Source organism: Mus caroli, unplaced genomic scaffold (assembly GCF_978045245.1).
Source record: "Mus caroli unplaced genomic scaffold, Mus_caroli_1 scaffold_14, whole genome shotgun sequence".
Lineage (NCBI taxonomy): Eukaryota > Metazoa > Chordata > Mammalia > Rodentia > Muridae > Mus > Mus caroli.
This window is the reverse complement of record NW_028227269.1, coordinates 116,522,573-116,538,550: the sequence shown is the minus strand read 5'-3', so window position 1 is coordinate 116,538,550 and position 15,978 is coordinate 116,522,573. Positions and strand designations below refer to the sequence as shown.

General features: G+C 37.8%; 1 protein-coding gene across 1 annotated transcript in view; it reads left to right on the top strand.

Moving 5' to 3' along the window:
* Abcb5 (ATP binding cassette subfamily B member 5) overlaps positions 1 to 15,978 on the top strand; it is an 86,583-nt gene that overhangs the window by 1,000 nt on the left and 69,605 nt on the right. The window contains exons 2-6 of the mRNA XM_085830113.1: positions 935 to 992; positions 5,496 to 5,646; positions 10,955 to 11,009; positions 15,127 to 15,318; positions 15,404 to 15,575. Of these exons, the coding sequence (XP_085686239.1) occupies positions 935 to 992; positions 5,496 to 5,646; positions 10,955 to 11,009; positions 15,127 to 15,318; positions 15,404 to 15,575 (628 nt within the window). The remainder of the gene's footprint in view (positions 1 to 934; positions 993 to 5,495; positions 5,647 to 10,954; positions 11,010 to 15,126; positions 15,319 to 15,403; positions 15,576 to 15,978) is intronic.

The window sequence follows — 15,978 nt, the reverse complement described above, 5'->3', positions numbered from 1 at the left end:
GGGCTAGTAAGGTGAATCAATGAATAATACTGCTTACTGGGCAAGACTGATGCCTTCAGTTCAATCCCTGGGTCCCACTTTGGAAGGAAAGAACTCCCAAAAGTAAGTTATCCCCCTACCCCTCTATTCATGTGCTATGGGACACACACACTAAAATAAAATCTTTTAAACATAATTTAAAAACATAATTGGTGCATTCTTTCAAAACTCTATTTCTGGGTGCATATATCCAAAGAGATTGAAAGCAGAGTGTACATTCATAATCATAAACAAATTGGTAGCAACTGTCAAAGCATGGAAGAGATCCTAGTGGGTGCTGACTGATGTGAGCAGGACATGCATTCCAGTGAGAATAGCAATCCACCTTAAATAGTGGAGAGGGATTCCACTGCAGCACGGAGGAAATTATCCTGCTAAGTGAGTGATTCCAAGATGAGCCTAGAAGACATTATGCCAATCACAAAAGTGGAAGTACTGTATGATTTCGCTCAGCTAAGTCACTACAGTTGTCGGATTCATAGAGACAAGAAGCAGAATGGTGGCTGGGAAAGCAGAATGGGACAAGGAAAAGTGTTCAATAGGCACTGGGAATTGGTATTGTGATGAAAAGAGTTCTATGGGAGGCGTGAAAGATGCATTCGGTGGTCTCGTTGTCACTTACAGTGGTTATGAAGGTGGCATCTGCTACGTATATTTTAACACAATTTAACCATTATCACTCCAGATGTATGTACTCACTTCTATACAGACAGCCACAGGCAACTTCAAACATTTCTACTTCCTGTCATTAAATCTGCTTTTCACATTTAGTAAATTGTATGATCTTGCTGCCAAAAGTGGTATTTCTCTGGCACACTTTGGCAAAACGTTCATTGGGAAATTATACAAATTCTGTTCACATTGTACCTTTTCTATCTTCCAATTTATTTTTCAGACCTCTGCAAGAACAACTACCTAAAGCCGGAAATCAAGCTGTTGGACCTATTGAGATAGTAAGTAAAACCAGGACACAAGTGTGTGCATCAGAAAATTGTGGGGATGTTCTCATTTATTTGGTAGTTTACATCTTCTATGTGAAAAAAAAAAGAAATAGAAAAGGATTTATCATAGTATCTGCCACAGTCAGTGTTCTATTGCAGTGAAGGGAAGCCACGGCCAAGGGCAATGCTTATAAAAGAAAAGCATTTAACTAGGACTTGCTTACAGTTTCAGAGAATCAGTCATTATCTTCATGGCAGGGAGCATGACAGCAGGGGTCACAGTGGCAGGCAGGTGTAGTGTTGGATAAGTAGTTCAGAGCTACATCCTGATCCACAGGAAGAGAGAGGAAGAGACACTGGGCCTTTTGTGCGTTTTTTTTTTTTTTTTTGATATCTCAAGGCCTACCCCCAGTCATACACTTCCACAACAAGGCCACACCTCCTAATCCTTCAACTCTTTCAAGCAATACTACACCTTTTGACTAAGCATTTAAATATATGAGTCTACAGGTGTCATAATTCAAACCACCACAGTGACTTTCCAAAATGACAGAATAAAAGAATATCAAAGTTTCACAGTAAAAGATAAGAAAAACATGCAGTCTCTGAGCAATGATATCAGCTTTCAGAAGCATAAAATTTGGGATGTGATGGGGCATAAATGCTACCCAACTGTGATCAACAGTATGGACAGTTATGTTCAACTTTTACTATGTTTACACTTGAAAAAGTTCCAATATATAAGCATTAATTTGTATTGTTAGTATAAATTTTCTTTTTCAAATAGCCTCTTTAATCTTTTTTATTCTTTCAGAACTTTATTAATGCATACAATGAATTTTGATCAAATCCGCCAATTCTCTCTTTTTTTTTTCCCTATTCCATCCCATCACTGCCCCTCCTCTCCCTCATATGTCCTTTTATAAAACTCCACTGTGTCCACTTGGTGCTGCCAGTATGTACATGGATATAGGGTCATCATTTGGAGCATTCATCATCCAGGAGCATCATGCATAAAAAAAGCTGCCTCTCCCATTCCAGGAAGCCATCATTTGCCAATGGCTCCTGAGCTAGGAATAGGACTTCATGGATCTTTCCTAACTCTGCTGTGATTTTATCTGGTTTATTCTTGTACAGGTCTTGTGCAGGCCCAACCACCGAGAGTTCATGTGTGCCATAGCTTAGCCATGTCTATAAAGTACTGCTTTGGTGGACTCATCCATGCCCTCTGGATGTTTAATACTATATCCATTTAGAACCTTTCTGCTTCCTCTTCCACCATGATCTCTGAGCCTTGGAAAGAGGATACCTTATGATTTAAGAGTCCCACTTAGAGCCAAACATTCCAGTCTCTTCTCCTCAGCATATTTACCAATGGTGTGTTGCTGTGTTGCTGTCTGAATTACCATCTATTTTAAAAATTAGTTTCTCTGATGAGAGTTGAGAAATGCACTAATCAATGGATATAAATATAGAATGTGGGGGACAGCTCAATACTATATCAATTGAGCAGAATTATAGTTTCATAGTTTAGCTCTACCCTAAAGTCTGTAACCAACCAAGCCACTGGATTTTTCCCAGTTGACTGTGCCATGCATGAGTTATGTCTTATACAACAGTCTTAAAATCCAATCAGAAAGTGGCTGGTTATGTCTATGATGTGTGTACCACTATTGTACTACCTACTATCAGACATCTCTTGCCAAGACAGCTATTGTAACTCACAGAGTTTACAGTTGGGTAGGATTGTTGATCACTTTTCTCACCCAGTAGCTGAAATAGAACCTTCTAACACTGTTAACATCAGCCAGAAGTGATAAAGCTTTCAATGGAGCAAAAAGCATTGAGTAGGGCTGGGAGTGGTGTATGATAGGACAGGGTAGGTGAGAGAATATTGGGGAAAATATATAAATCACTCTAAAAAGTTTTTAAAATATCATGTGAACACCTACTACTGTAGAAACTTATATGTATGTATGTATGTATGCATTTATGTATGTATGTTTGTATGTATGCATGCATGCATATATGTATGTATGTATGTATGTATAAAAAAAGTTTAAATGAAGTTACTACCCTACAATAAAGGGACAATATCGCCTTGGGGTGGCATGGGTTATCAAACAGAAATCCTAGTGCCCGGAATTTGGTGCATTTTTTTCACATTGTTGGTCACTTGGGGTCCCATAGCCCTCCCCCAAACATTACAAGATATTGGCACTGTACTTGGTTTCTCTCCAGAACTCCATACTAAAATCCTATTGCTGAAGCCCACACACTTGAGTTATAGGACATGGAAAAGTCAAGGTGGTATGAAAGGCTTTTACATAATTACTATGTAAAGCCTGCATATAGTAGAAAACATGCCAACACACACATTTGGAATTTTGTTCAAAGAACACTGTCATGCACATCTTCTTAGACATCTCTCCAACACTAATCTCTAGTTGTCAGTGATATAGTAACTGTTATAGTTTGGTTTCTGTTGATGTGATAAACATCATAGCAAAAAAGAAACTGGAGAGGAAAGGGTTTATTTTGGTCTACATCTTATAGTCCATCATCAATGGAAGCAGAAGCTTGAAGTAAATCCAAGGAGGAATATCGCTCACTGGTTTGTTCTCAGACTCATTTCAGATAACTTATTTAAGAGCCCAGGCCCACCTGCCTAGGTATGGTTATACCCACAGTTGACTGGACCTTCCTACTGGTGTGTCATAAAACGTTCCTGAACCCCAAAAGACCACCAAGGAGCCAAATCTGATGTAATCACATTCGGGTTTCTTTATTTAAGCTAGAGCTTGGGCTCCCCGCTAACCCTGACACAGGAGGAAGATGGAGCCCTAAGCCTAGTCTTAGGCAAGCATTTATAGAGGCAAGAAGGGGTATGGTACATATCTGATGTGGGGGGGGGGGGGATTATGGCCTTTAACATAATTGGCTGGTGCTGGAAGCCAAACCATAAACCTAATTTCTGCTTTCCTCGTGGTAGTTTTCTGGTGGTTATTAGGCAAGGGCAGGCTTGTAACCTGGAGGTGCAGATTTGTTGGACAATAACTTGGAAACTGGTGCTAGACATTGGATTTGTTGGGGGAATAACCTGGAGATGCAGGTCTTATTGGGGGATAGCCTGGAAATTGGTGCTAGGTACTAGCCTGTTAGTTAACTTGCGTTCAACCTTAGGCCAGGTTCTCTAAGATGGAGTCTGAACCCAAAAGATTTGGTGTCTCACTACATTAATCACCAATTTAAAAAAAAATGTCCCCATAGATATACCCACAGGCCTGTCTGATGAAAACAATTCTTCAGTTGAGGTTTTCTCATCTCAGGTGTGTCAAATTGACAATCAAAATTATCTCTCACAACAAAACACATCTGTTTCAAAAATTAAAAATCTAGGAAGCATCAGAATATGCATAACTTTATCAACAATACAATAGACCTCTAAACACATGTACATGTGGGCAACAGTAATGTATTTAGTAGTGTTTGGATTTCTGGATGTGGTATGTGCATGTGTGTGTGTGTATGCATGTGTGAGTGTGTGTATATGTATGTGTAACAATAATAATTATAGAAGAAATTATGAATTCAAGAGGGACTTGGGGTGACATGAGAGTACTTGGGAAGGGAAGAGGAAGGGGTGAGAATTATGTAAATTAAATATATCCATACATGAAATTCTCAATTTTTTTTAATTTAAAAAACAAGATAACACACTATGCTGGTGAAAAGCAGGGGAGCAGACACCCATGTATCATATGTAGTACTGAAAAATTATATGGTCATTACTTCATAATTACTGCTGAGATGTCACAATGAGTGAACAAAAATACAATTGGCATACACAGAATAGTACTGTGTGTGGTGTTATTCAAATCCAATGCATTTCAGTAAACATTACATTATAATCCTCCTCTCTTGAACACCCATGACACTTGCCATTCATGGTTTGGTTTTAGATTGGTATTCTGGGGACTTGATATGAGATGGAGCATTCAATGTTTGGCTTTCAGACACCCCATCTTACTACAGACATTCCTGTAAATAATTATTCACCCTTGTTTACAAGATAGGCATTATTTGAGAACAAATTTAATGTAAGGAACTGTAAATAAAAATGAAACATATAATTTCATAACATATTACCAGCTGGATGTTTACAATTACTGATGGTGATGAAATAATGCTCATGAACAAAAATGTGTTGATCAGCTTTTCATCAAGTCCTTTAAAATAAGCTTTGGAGTCACTCCCACATGGGATCTGAAGTATATTTTCATATAGTTTGAGTTTTTCGGGCTGGTTTATTTTTCAGCACCTACTCAAATCCTGATGTGAATCTTTCAGAGCTAAGACTGGGTACTTGTTTGCTTTTTCCTGTAGAAATAAATGCACACCCATGGTTTGACAATTGATCTAATCTCATGGTCTGTTGGCTAGGTAATATTTGTTATGGCTGGCAGTTTTGCTTGTGTTTTACAACAGTAACATTTTCACACTTTGTTTTCTCAGTTCCGCTTTGCTGATAATCTGGACATTGTCCTCATGACCCTGGGAATACTAGCATCCATGATAAATGGAGCCACCGTTCCTTTAATGTCCCTGGTTTTAGGAGAAATAAGTGATCATTTAATTAATGGATGCCTAGTACAAACTAACAGAAGTAAGTGCAAGATCTTTCTGTATGACTCAATCACATTAAAAAAGTAATCAGACATTGAGCTTATAGATTATTAGAAAATAATATTTATATAATATTGTACTTGTCTACATTACTTGATACTAAATAACCAAGGTCTGTATGAGAGATCTTCAGAAAAATCACCAGTAAGATGTGTGTCTGGATATATAACAGTGGTGGAGAGAAACTAAAAAGGAAGAGAGAGAGGAAACATCCAGTGCTGTAGCTGAAGTCCAAAGGCTGTTTATTGATGGATAAGAATCATCTGAGGGGCTGGTGAGATGGCTCAGTGGGTAAGAGCACCCGACTGCTCTTCCGAAGGTCCAGAGTTCAAATCCCAGCAACCACATGGTGGCTCACAACCATCCGTAACGAGATCTGGCGCCCTCTTCTGGAGTGTCTGAAGACAGCTACAGTGTACTTACATATAATAAAAGAAATAAATCTTTAAAAAAAAAAGACATTTATTAAAAAAAAAAAAAAAGAATCATCTGAGATCCTCTGCAGGTCATCTTGTCTCTAGAAATTTTAATAATATTCTGAGAATAGTGGTGCGTGTATCAGCAATTAGTCAAAAGCATGGCCCATTTGCATCATTCCTCCATAATGTCTCCTTATGAAGAAGAGAGATCAGAGAGTTAGTTGTGACTAAACCTTTCCATTCACTAGCTTCTTGGGGTCTTTACCTAGAGATGGACATATGTGGTATTATCAGTCATAATTCAGTACAAAGGCAGCAAAGAACATACAGAAACGTATTTTGCTAAAATCAAATACTTAAACAATAGCAAAGAAGAGAAGAGCCCTAGAAAAGAACCTGAAAGCATGTTTTCATGTCCCTCATGTTGGTGAGCATCTTTCCTGCATCACATCCCTCACACAACTTCAAGGTGATGTCCTTTAAGGTGGCTTTAACTTAGACTATAAGGTCTTTTAAGGCAGCATTTAACTTAGTGTATAGCTCCAAAGGTTGTCCTGTGCATGGATGTACTAAAGATCTGCTGTGGTTTAATGGATACTTTAAATATAGTAATTCTTCAACTTTACATATGTATTCCAAAGTCAGTATCCTTATAAGCTATTTATTGCAACTGGGACAAATGTCTCGTTAAAACCTGTACCATCTCTTAGACACTTACCTAGCTTTTGCGGTGTGCCTCCCTACTTGATTTTAAATATATCATGCCTCTCATTTTCTACTCCCTGGCTGATATTTCAAGTGTTTCCCTTTTATCTGAATGGAACTAACCCATTGCTTCAGTCTCTGTGCCTTCCCAAGTGATTGTTTCCTCCCTGAACAGTTATGAAATTTTTGTCATTTTAGTTATATAAACAGAACAGAACTAAATATGTGAGTAAAATTAAAAGTTTGTTCTTTATAGAGGCTGGAGAGAGTTCAGCACGTAAGAACACTCATGATGCTAATGTTGGGGGGGGGCAGTGTACACACATAACGCCTGTAACCCCAATGCTGGGGAAGCAGAAACAGGGGATTATTAACAGCCTAGCTCCTTCAGTGAGAGAACATGTCTTAAAGGAAAAGTGTAGAGAGTGATCAAGCAGGACACCTGACATGTTCCATGTAGGTAGGCACACACACCTATAAACACACATATAGATACAACACACATACACCATAAAATGTATATGCAAAAAATTATGAGGCAAACCCAGACAGGGAACTGAGCCTGCAAAGAGATGAAAACTCAGTTTGGATTGACTTCATCAGCCTGGATCAGACTTCAGGAGGTATATAATGCCAGGCAGTTCATTGCCAGCATATTTAAAACACAGTACAATTTGGGGGATGGGGGAAGAGGTTTCCAGGCAACAATCATTCCAATTCCAGATGCACAATAAAGCTTACAGTGTGACTAATTAGAAACTCCTTTACAAATTATATATGACCATGAAGGTGAATTCTATGGCTAAAGATAAAAGTCTAGCAGGAGAGTCTGGAATAAACATTCTGGAGAGTTAAGTGAGGTCACCTCTATAGTAAAAGGGTCATGAAGATAGCAAAATGGTCATTGGATCATTAACAATAACCAGTCCCAGCTTTCTGGATAGGAAAACAGGTATTTTATCTCCTCCTTTGAGGAGAGGCCCCTATATGTTTAACATTCCTGGTTTCCCTAGTGATCTGCAGGCAAAAGGACCTCTGTGCTATCAACACAAAAACATTTGTATTTAAGTGATATAAGCTAAATTTAGTGGTGGTATATGCTAAATATTGTTGTGCATATTGATTCATAAATTTACTAAGTAGATATTTACTGATTGTCTACTCTGTCTCAGTGATGCAATGATCAACCCAGCAGCCTAAGGCAGTCTTTTTAGGAGTATTCATTTTGTTTGAGGTATTCCATAACTGATTATCTTACTTGATGTCATGGTTTGAATGAGAATCACCCCCATAGACTTATGTACTTGAATCCCCAGTTCCCTGTTGGTGGAACTGTTTGAGAGGGATTGGGAGGTGTGGTCTTGTTGAAGGAAGTGTGTCACTGGAGGTGGGCTTTGAGTTTTCAAAAGTCCACTCCACTTTCAATTCTCTCTCTCTCTCTCTCTCTCCCTTTCTCTCTCCCCATCCTTACTTCCCTCCATCCTCCTTCATTCCACCATCTTTCTGCCTCATGCTTGTGGATCAGCTGTGATCAGCTCCGGCTCTAGCACCATACCTTCTTGCCTGCTACCGTACTCTGCAACATGATGGTCATAGACTCTAAACCCTCTGGAACCATGAACCTCAAACTAAATGCTTTCTTTTACAAGTTGTCATAGTAATGATGTCATGCCATAGCAATAAAAGTAGGTAAGACACTTGCTTTGGGTCGGAACAGTTAGTGCACATGTAATAGATACTGCTGTGGTATATTTTCTCAGTGTGGCAAAATACTTGACACAGGGCAAGTGAAGTGGCTCAGTGAGTCAAGGTACTTGCTGCTGAATCTGATGACCTAGATTTGATCTCCAAGATCCACAAAGTAGAAGAAAAGAATTAACTCTTGAGAGTTGTATTCTGACCTACACACACACACACTAAACAAGCAAACAAATATGATGTCAACAAATTAAAAGGAAGAAAGCTTTATTTTGGCTATTGGTTTAGAAGGGTTGGGCCCACAGTACAATGGCTCACTGCCATGGGCCTGTGATGAAGCAGAATCATAGAGAATGGATGTAGCAGTGTGCAGAGGAAAGCAAAAGTGCTTACCTCCTGGTAGATAAGAGGCAAAGAGAGCAGAGAATAAGCCTGAGCCAGTGGCCACCTCTTTCTTCTGCTTTTGTCTCATACTGGCCCCTGTTGGATGGCACTGCCTGCATTCTGAGTAGGCTTCCCCTCCAGCTGTTTCTCTTATGTCACTTGTCCCTGAAAATGCCCTCACAGACTCACTCAGAATTTGCTTTACTAGTTTCCCCAGCATTGTCAACCCAATCAAGATGTCAGTCATGATTAACCATCACTATGGTAAACGTAAGAGCAGTTTAGATTTAAGTAAGTTTCTTGAATATTATTGTTATATCATACATTAAAGAGATGTTCAGGGGCTGGGTAGATGGCTCAGTGGTTAAGAGCACTTGCTGGCTTTGCAGAGGATTTTATCCCAGAACACCACAGTTCCAGGGCAACTGATGCCCTTTTCTGATCTCCATGCAAGTAGGGTATGTATATACATGCAGGCAATACACTCATACACAGAAAATAAATATAAATGTTTAGAGAGAGGTAGGAATATGAAAGGTTATTCTTTTAACATTTTAACAATAGTTGTGCTAATTACTGATGTTACTTTTCTGGAGGATAATAAAAGAATTATTTCCCACAAACAAAATAAAATATTATCATTAATTAGAGGTTCCTTTCTATATAAACATTGAACTTTTGCATTGACTAGTTCTATTGATATAATCTCAAATTGAGATTACACTACTTCTACGTCAGTGTGATAACACTTTAGAAAGAGTACAGATTATCTTTAGTAGCTGAGTTAAATCTCAGTTAACATTTCTATTAAGATTTATTATCTGTGTTCTTTCTGCATCGATTTTAATTTTTGAAATTGGCTAATTAAAATTATGCATCATGATTCCATAAATGACATGAAGGAGATAACTATTCACATATAAATAAATTCACAGACATTATTATATGATATGAAAAATGAAGAATATTAAAGTCTGTGGGGTTTTTTCCAAATGTTTATTACGAGGTTTATTAAAGAAAATTGTAACATTAGGTACTGCCTATGGTTTTGTATTGTTGGTTAAGTCAGGACTTTGGATAATTTTAAGAGTAGGTGATATTTTTCCAGAAGACACAAAGAAAATTTTGCATCAAAGACTCATAAGCAAAGATTGTTTGAAACAGTTTTGCTATTAGTTCCCTTGGTGATAACCACCTATATTTCAATAATGTTTTTACCATATGTAACAACTTTTAGAACTTCCCCATATATACTTCCATTTCTTGAACTTTCTAAGTCACTCTTGAGGACATGTTGAATTTAATTCTAAAATGTATAACCTTGAGTAGAAAATGAGATTCTGTTGCTGTAACTTGTTGCAATAAATCTCTCCAACCCAGATATGCCCCGGCAATGAAAACACAACACAGTTAATAAGATTACATGCTGTGCGCCTAGAATGGGCAGATCTACCACTACTCTATCATCTTCCACATCTATGAGACCCTTTAGAACTTGCGGTTTCTCCAGGCCATGTGCTTCTGCTCCACTTTTCTTCTTCCTCCTCCTCTGCATCCTCTCCCTCTTCCATTTTCTCCTTCCTCTCTCCCTCACCTTCAGTTTCACCTTCCCTTTTATCTGCCCAATCATCAGTTCTCCTTTATTTTATAAATTAAGGTAGGAAGCAGGTTTACAGGAAATCACCTGAGTGCTGACTCATTCCTTGTTCAAAAGCCCTCACAGGAGAACAGATTTAACATCAAATATAATTAGCCCCAGGGCTATCCACAACAGTAACTCTCTCGTCTGTCAGCTGATTGTTGAAGGTATCCTAGGGAATTCTTTCCAGGTGTGAGCCATGAGGGCAGTGTTGCCTCTTAGCTTTCACTGTGGGGAAACATTCTTGAAAGAAGAGATAGTTCTTGCAAGTTCTCCTTTAAAAACATAGGCAGGAAGGAATCATGATCCCGTGGCACTGATTTCATTTTCTATAAAAGCAAGTAAACAAACAAAAATTGTGCATTTGGTTAGGAGGGAAAATTATGAAACATTTTGGGTAACAATTTCCTTTATAATTTAAAAAACAAATCTTTTTTTTACAGCTAAATATCAGAACTGTTCTCAGACTCAAGAAAAGCTGAATGAAGATATCATTGTGTAAGTCCAAATAAATTAAGTTCCTACTTCTTGCGTGGTGCTTTATCCAATACTTGTAAGAAAGAACTAAAAACCTTAATCATTTATATTATGCATAATTAAAGTAAACCTGTGCTTTTCTTCCGTTCCATAGATAGTATACTTAGTACATATTTTTCCCAATCTATTTAAAGGGTATGAGTCTGGGGAGCTGGCTCATTCAGTAAGGTGCTGGCTGTGCAAGTGGAAGGACCTGAGATCAGATTCCCACCACCCAGGTAAAGCCAGGCACTCAGCACTAGGGGGAGAGACAGAGGATCCCTGGAGCTCATGAGCAAGACAGGGATCAGTAAACTCCTGCTTAGGAAAAGACTGGCCTCAAAAATAAGATGGAGGGCAAGGAAAGACAAAAAGCTAATGCTGATCTTTGCACACACATATATTCACACATGTGTGTGCAAAGATCAGCATTAGCAATGTTTATCACATAACATATATCACATAAACATTGGAACAATAAAAGGCATGTAGCCATCTTCTCTGAGTTGTATTTGACAAACTTGTCACCAACCCAAAAGCTGTGAGGATCTGTGACTTTATGACAGAGAGTTTTGTTCCTAGAACTAAAAGCACATCTCTTAGAGGATGGAGGATTCTTTTTCCTTTTCTAAAAATTGTTTTTCTTTCCAACCGTTATATGAAAATGCTACTTAAATAGGTTTTAAATGTGAAAAGATGTGCTAATGCTAGAATTTACTAGAAGAGCTTAGCATGTGTAAGGCCTTGGGTTTGATCCTCAGCGTCATTAAGAGAAAAAAGGAAGGCGAGAAGGCACATGGATTAAATTAATACAGTGAAGCAAATAATTTTGAAAATAAAAATTAAAAAATAATAATAAAGACTAATTGAGACTAAGTTCCATCCAGATTTACAATCTCAATGTCTGAATAAATTAAAAGTTTATAAAGGCATTCTGTTTTGTAAATTATGAGGTAACAGTAGACTTGACTTTATTATCTACCACATGCTGAGTTAAATGTTCCATCTTTACTGGTCTCTTCATATTTTTCTCACTAAAATATTTGAAGTCTTCAAACAGACCAGAGTGATATCTAGTATTTCCTTAGCTCTGTTTACTTGCTTTGGTTAAAATAGGATCTGTATTACTGGGACTTAGAACTCTCCATGGAGCTCAAGCTGGCCTTGAACTCGTGATCCTCCTCTTTAACCTCCATCCAATGGCCAAGTCATGAGAATATGCCACTATGCAGTGTCTAGAATGTGAGCCACAGCCACATGTATCTACAGAGATACAAACTAATTGAAGTTAAGTAAATTCTAAATTCACTTCCGCAGTCTGTATCATTATTCATGGATTCTGTGAGTACATCTGGGTACACCTACTGACTGATGTTCTGTGAAGTACCCATTTTTAAAACTGTAGCATTGTCTTATGATTGAGATGAAAGAGATCTTATAAATTCTGAATATATATTCTTTCTCAGATTTGATAGACAATTGTTTTCTTGCAGCCCGTGGCTAGTCTTCATTTACTTAAATGGTTCTTTTGAAGTACAAATGTTTTACATTTTGATGAATTTAAATTTATTGTCTGTAAGGGTTAACTCTAGTTTCTGAATTATAGATGCATCTATCTTTATGCTAGTACCATACCTTTTTAACTACAGTATTATTTTAGTTCATAAGTAAATAAATTCAGAAATTCAGTCCCAGAACAATTTCCTTTTTAAAGTTATCCTGGCTGTTCTGGGTCCAACTCTCCTACATACATTTTAGGACCCCCATAGTGGTTTGCTCAGCCTGTTTGCTAGAATTATTGCCTGAAAGCTATAGCTTTCAAATTTAAATCTCCAACCTAGTGACTTCTGTAACCCTTCAATTTTCGGTCTACCATTTCAGCATATTTAATATGTCTAAACCAGAACTCTTGGTAATGTCTGAAAGTCTGTCCTATTCCCAGCTCCCCATGTCTGCGAAGAGCATTCTGCTGACCCCATTGGTCAGCCAAAAGCCAGGAAGTCATCCTTGGTGTCTCTCCTGCTTTGTTCCTTGTGTCCTGTTCTGTTGGTAACTTTGTTAGGAAGGGTGTATTAAACAAAGATTGCCTTATCATTATGAACACAAAATACAAAGAAATGAAAAGCACTGAGAAATCAAAACACCCAGCGGGATCAATCTGGTTCAGGGAGGGTGCTACAGATGAGACTCCACACAAAGAGAGTTTCGCCAAAGGTACCAGAGGCCCATCTGAGAGAGCAGATTCTCCCTCTCTGATAGGGATCATGACTGGCACTGACCTCAAGGGTGGGTGTACAGGCTGGCAGTCAAGAGTGGAGACATATTCTCAAGGTATATGGAATTTAATGGGGTAGAAACAAAGTGAGGAAGGGGTTGTTTTACTTTACAGGCTCATGGTAGTCTTTATAACAAAGACTATTTGCCTGAAGGTCCCATTCATCTGACAATTTGTATTTCCAAATATATAACTAGACTATGTGCAATTTTTAAAAATTCTTTTATTTATTTATTTATTTATTTATTTAATGTGTATATTAATTTCTCTGTGTGTGTGTGTGTGTATGTGTGTGTGTACATGTGTCACTATGAACATGGTTAAGTCAATGGACATCTTGTGATAGGCAATTCTCTCCTACAATGTGAGCTCCAAGAATCCAACTCAGGTCATCAGGCTCAGTAGTTTAGGTGCCACAGTTCTCATCTAAGTCCTTATCCTTTTCCCATGGTGCATTGCAGTGACTTCCTGGTTCCATTGCTATCATCACATCTACCAATTCTCCACAAAGAGGCCAGAATGGTCTTTTACACAGTAGGGCCGTCCTATGTATGTCTGTTCTGATGATCCTTCATTTCCCTTGGAATAAATGGAAAGAGTACATGGTCTCTAAAGGCCTGTGCTGTGCAATATTCTCCTGCCTTATCAACTAGACATGTTCTTGGACCATCCCAGAAAGAACTTCTCTCTCCCTAGAATGTTCTTTGATATATGTGTGTGTGTGTGTATGTGTGTGTGTGTATAAATGTATATTTGTCATATACATGCTATACATATTTATATATATTTATATACACTTATATTTATATATTTATATACATTCATGTTTATATATTTATATGTAAGTATATTTACATTTATTTATTTATTTAGCAAGATGAGATCATTTATTTGCCATGCCACATGTATGGAGGTCAGAGGTCAATCCATGGGAATCAGTTCTTTCCTTCTACTGTATGGTTCTAAGGGATCAAACTCAGGTTGTCAGCTAGGCTTTACCCACTAAGTCATCTTGCTAGCGCCTCTCTCTAGTTTTTAACAATTAACTTTGTTTCACAGTTTAGATCTCAGCAGTAGTATTAATTCATCAAAGAAACTTTTCTTCAGCACTTTATTATCTGTATTAGTTCTTCCAACTTATGCTTTTCCACCAATTATTCTGAGGTCTACACCCTGTTGATACCCTTCTAGTACACCTGAAGTTCTTTCTCTTTGTGTTTTGTCTGCCTTTCCATCAGAATGCTTCTTTAGAACCTCATGTAGTGCGTTTCCCACATGTGGTTATTAAATGACCCTGTTTCTACCTGTCCTCCTAGTTAGGTGTTAAAACTACTTTCAGTTATTCTTCTGCGTTATTATGAGTTCTAAAATGACCACCCACAAAGTTTAACTTTTGAACATATTAGCTTAATGCAAATTCCTTACATTGAATTTTAGAATATGTGGTATTTCCTTTATCAGTTATTAATTAATACGAACATTTTTCCCTCCTATTCACTTGTACCTATCTTAATTACCTCAATGTAATTTTCCCACCTGAAGGTATTATAAATACTAAAAGAAGATAGAACAAACATGTTTTAAAGTACTAATTTCTACTAATAATGTCAAAGATATGATCTATATGTCTTAAGGGAAATTTTAAATACTAGTCAATATTTGTTCATTCTGTCATGAGTGATTTCTACATTCCAGAATAAATTTTACCAAATATTAGATTTCTTTTCTATTTTGGGTAGCATTGTTGGTTATGGTTTTTACTTTGTTTGTCTTACTTAGGGGGGAAGCTGTGTTCCTGCCTAATATTCAGTCATCTTCCCTCAGGTTGACTCTATATTATATTGGAATAGGAGCAGCTGCCCTCATTTTTGGCTATGTACAGATTTCCTTCTGGGTCATAACTGCAGCCCGGCAAACCACAAGAATCCGAAAACAGTTTTTTCATTCAATTTTGGCACAAGACATCAGCTGGTTTGATGGCAGTGACATCTGTGAACTTAACACCCGCATGACTGGGTAAGGGAAGGAGGAGTGTCTGTGTGGCCTTGGTGTTAACACACAGTCTGAGTTTAACTGAACCACAGGAACTTCTCTGTTGCAGTGACATCAGCAAACTCTGTGATGGTATTGGAGATAAGATCCCTCTGATGTTTCAGAACATATCTGGGTTTTCTATTGGCCTGGTGATAAGTTTGATAAAAAGCTGGAAACTCTCCCTGGTGGTTCTGTCTACATCTCCTCTCATAATGGCTTCATCGGCACTGTGCTCTAGGGTAAGCAAGCTAGTCCTGGTACTGGCAGCAGAAGAAGGAGCACAATGCTTACCAAATCTACAAAAGAGACATGGGTACTTCTATTTATTCTGCATGTCCCAGAGTATAAGAGAGTTTAGCAACCTCTGATCTTTTAACCAATACTCATCTTTAGGCCTTTAAATTACATGTTTAACATATAATTTTTCATTAATATCTTACTAATAGAAAAATAGCCTAGTACTACTTCAAATGATAGCACAGATAGAGGATGATATTACATATTGGACATTTAGTTGTTGCAAGGGGAGTCTTGTATATTATAATCCCCCTCAATGAAGGCATTGTAGTTTATTGTACTGGATAGAATGGAAGGGAAAAATCCCCAAGTCATACCCTGAAAGTGTTGGTTGATAGCGGTCTC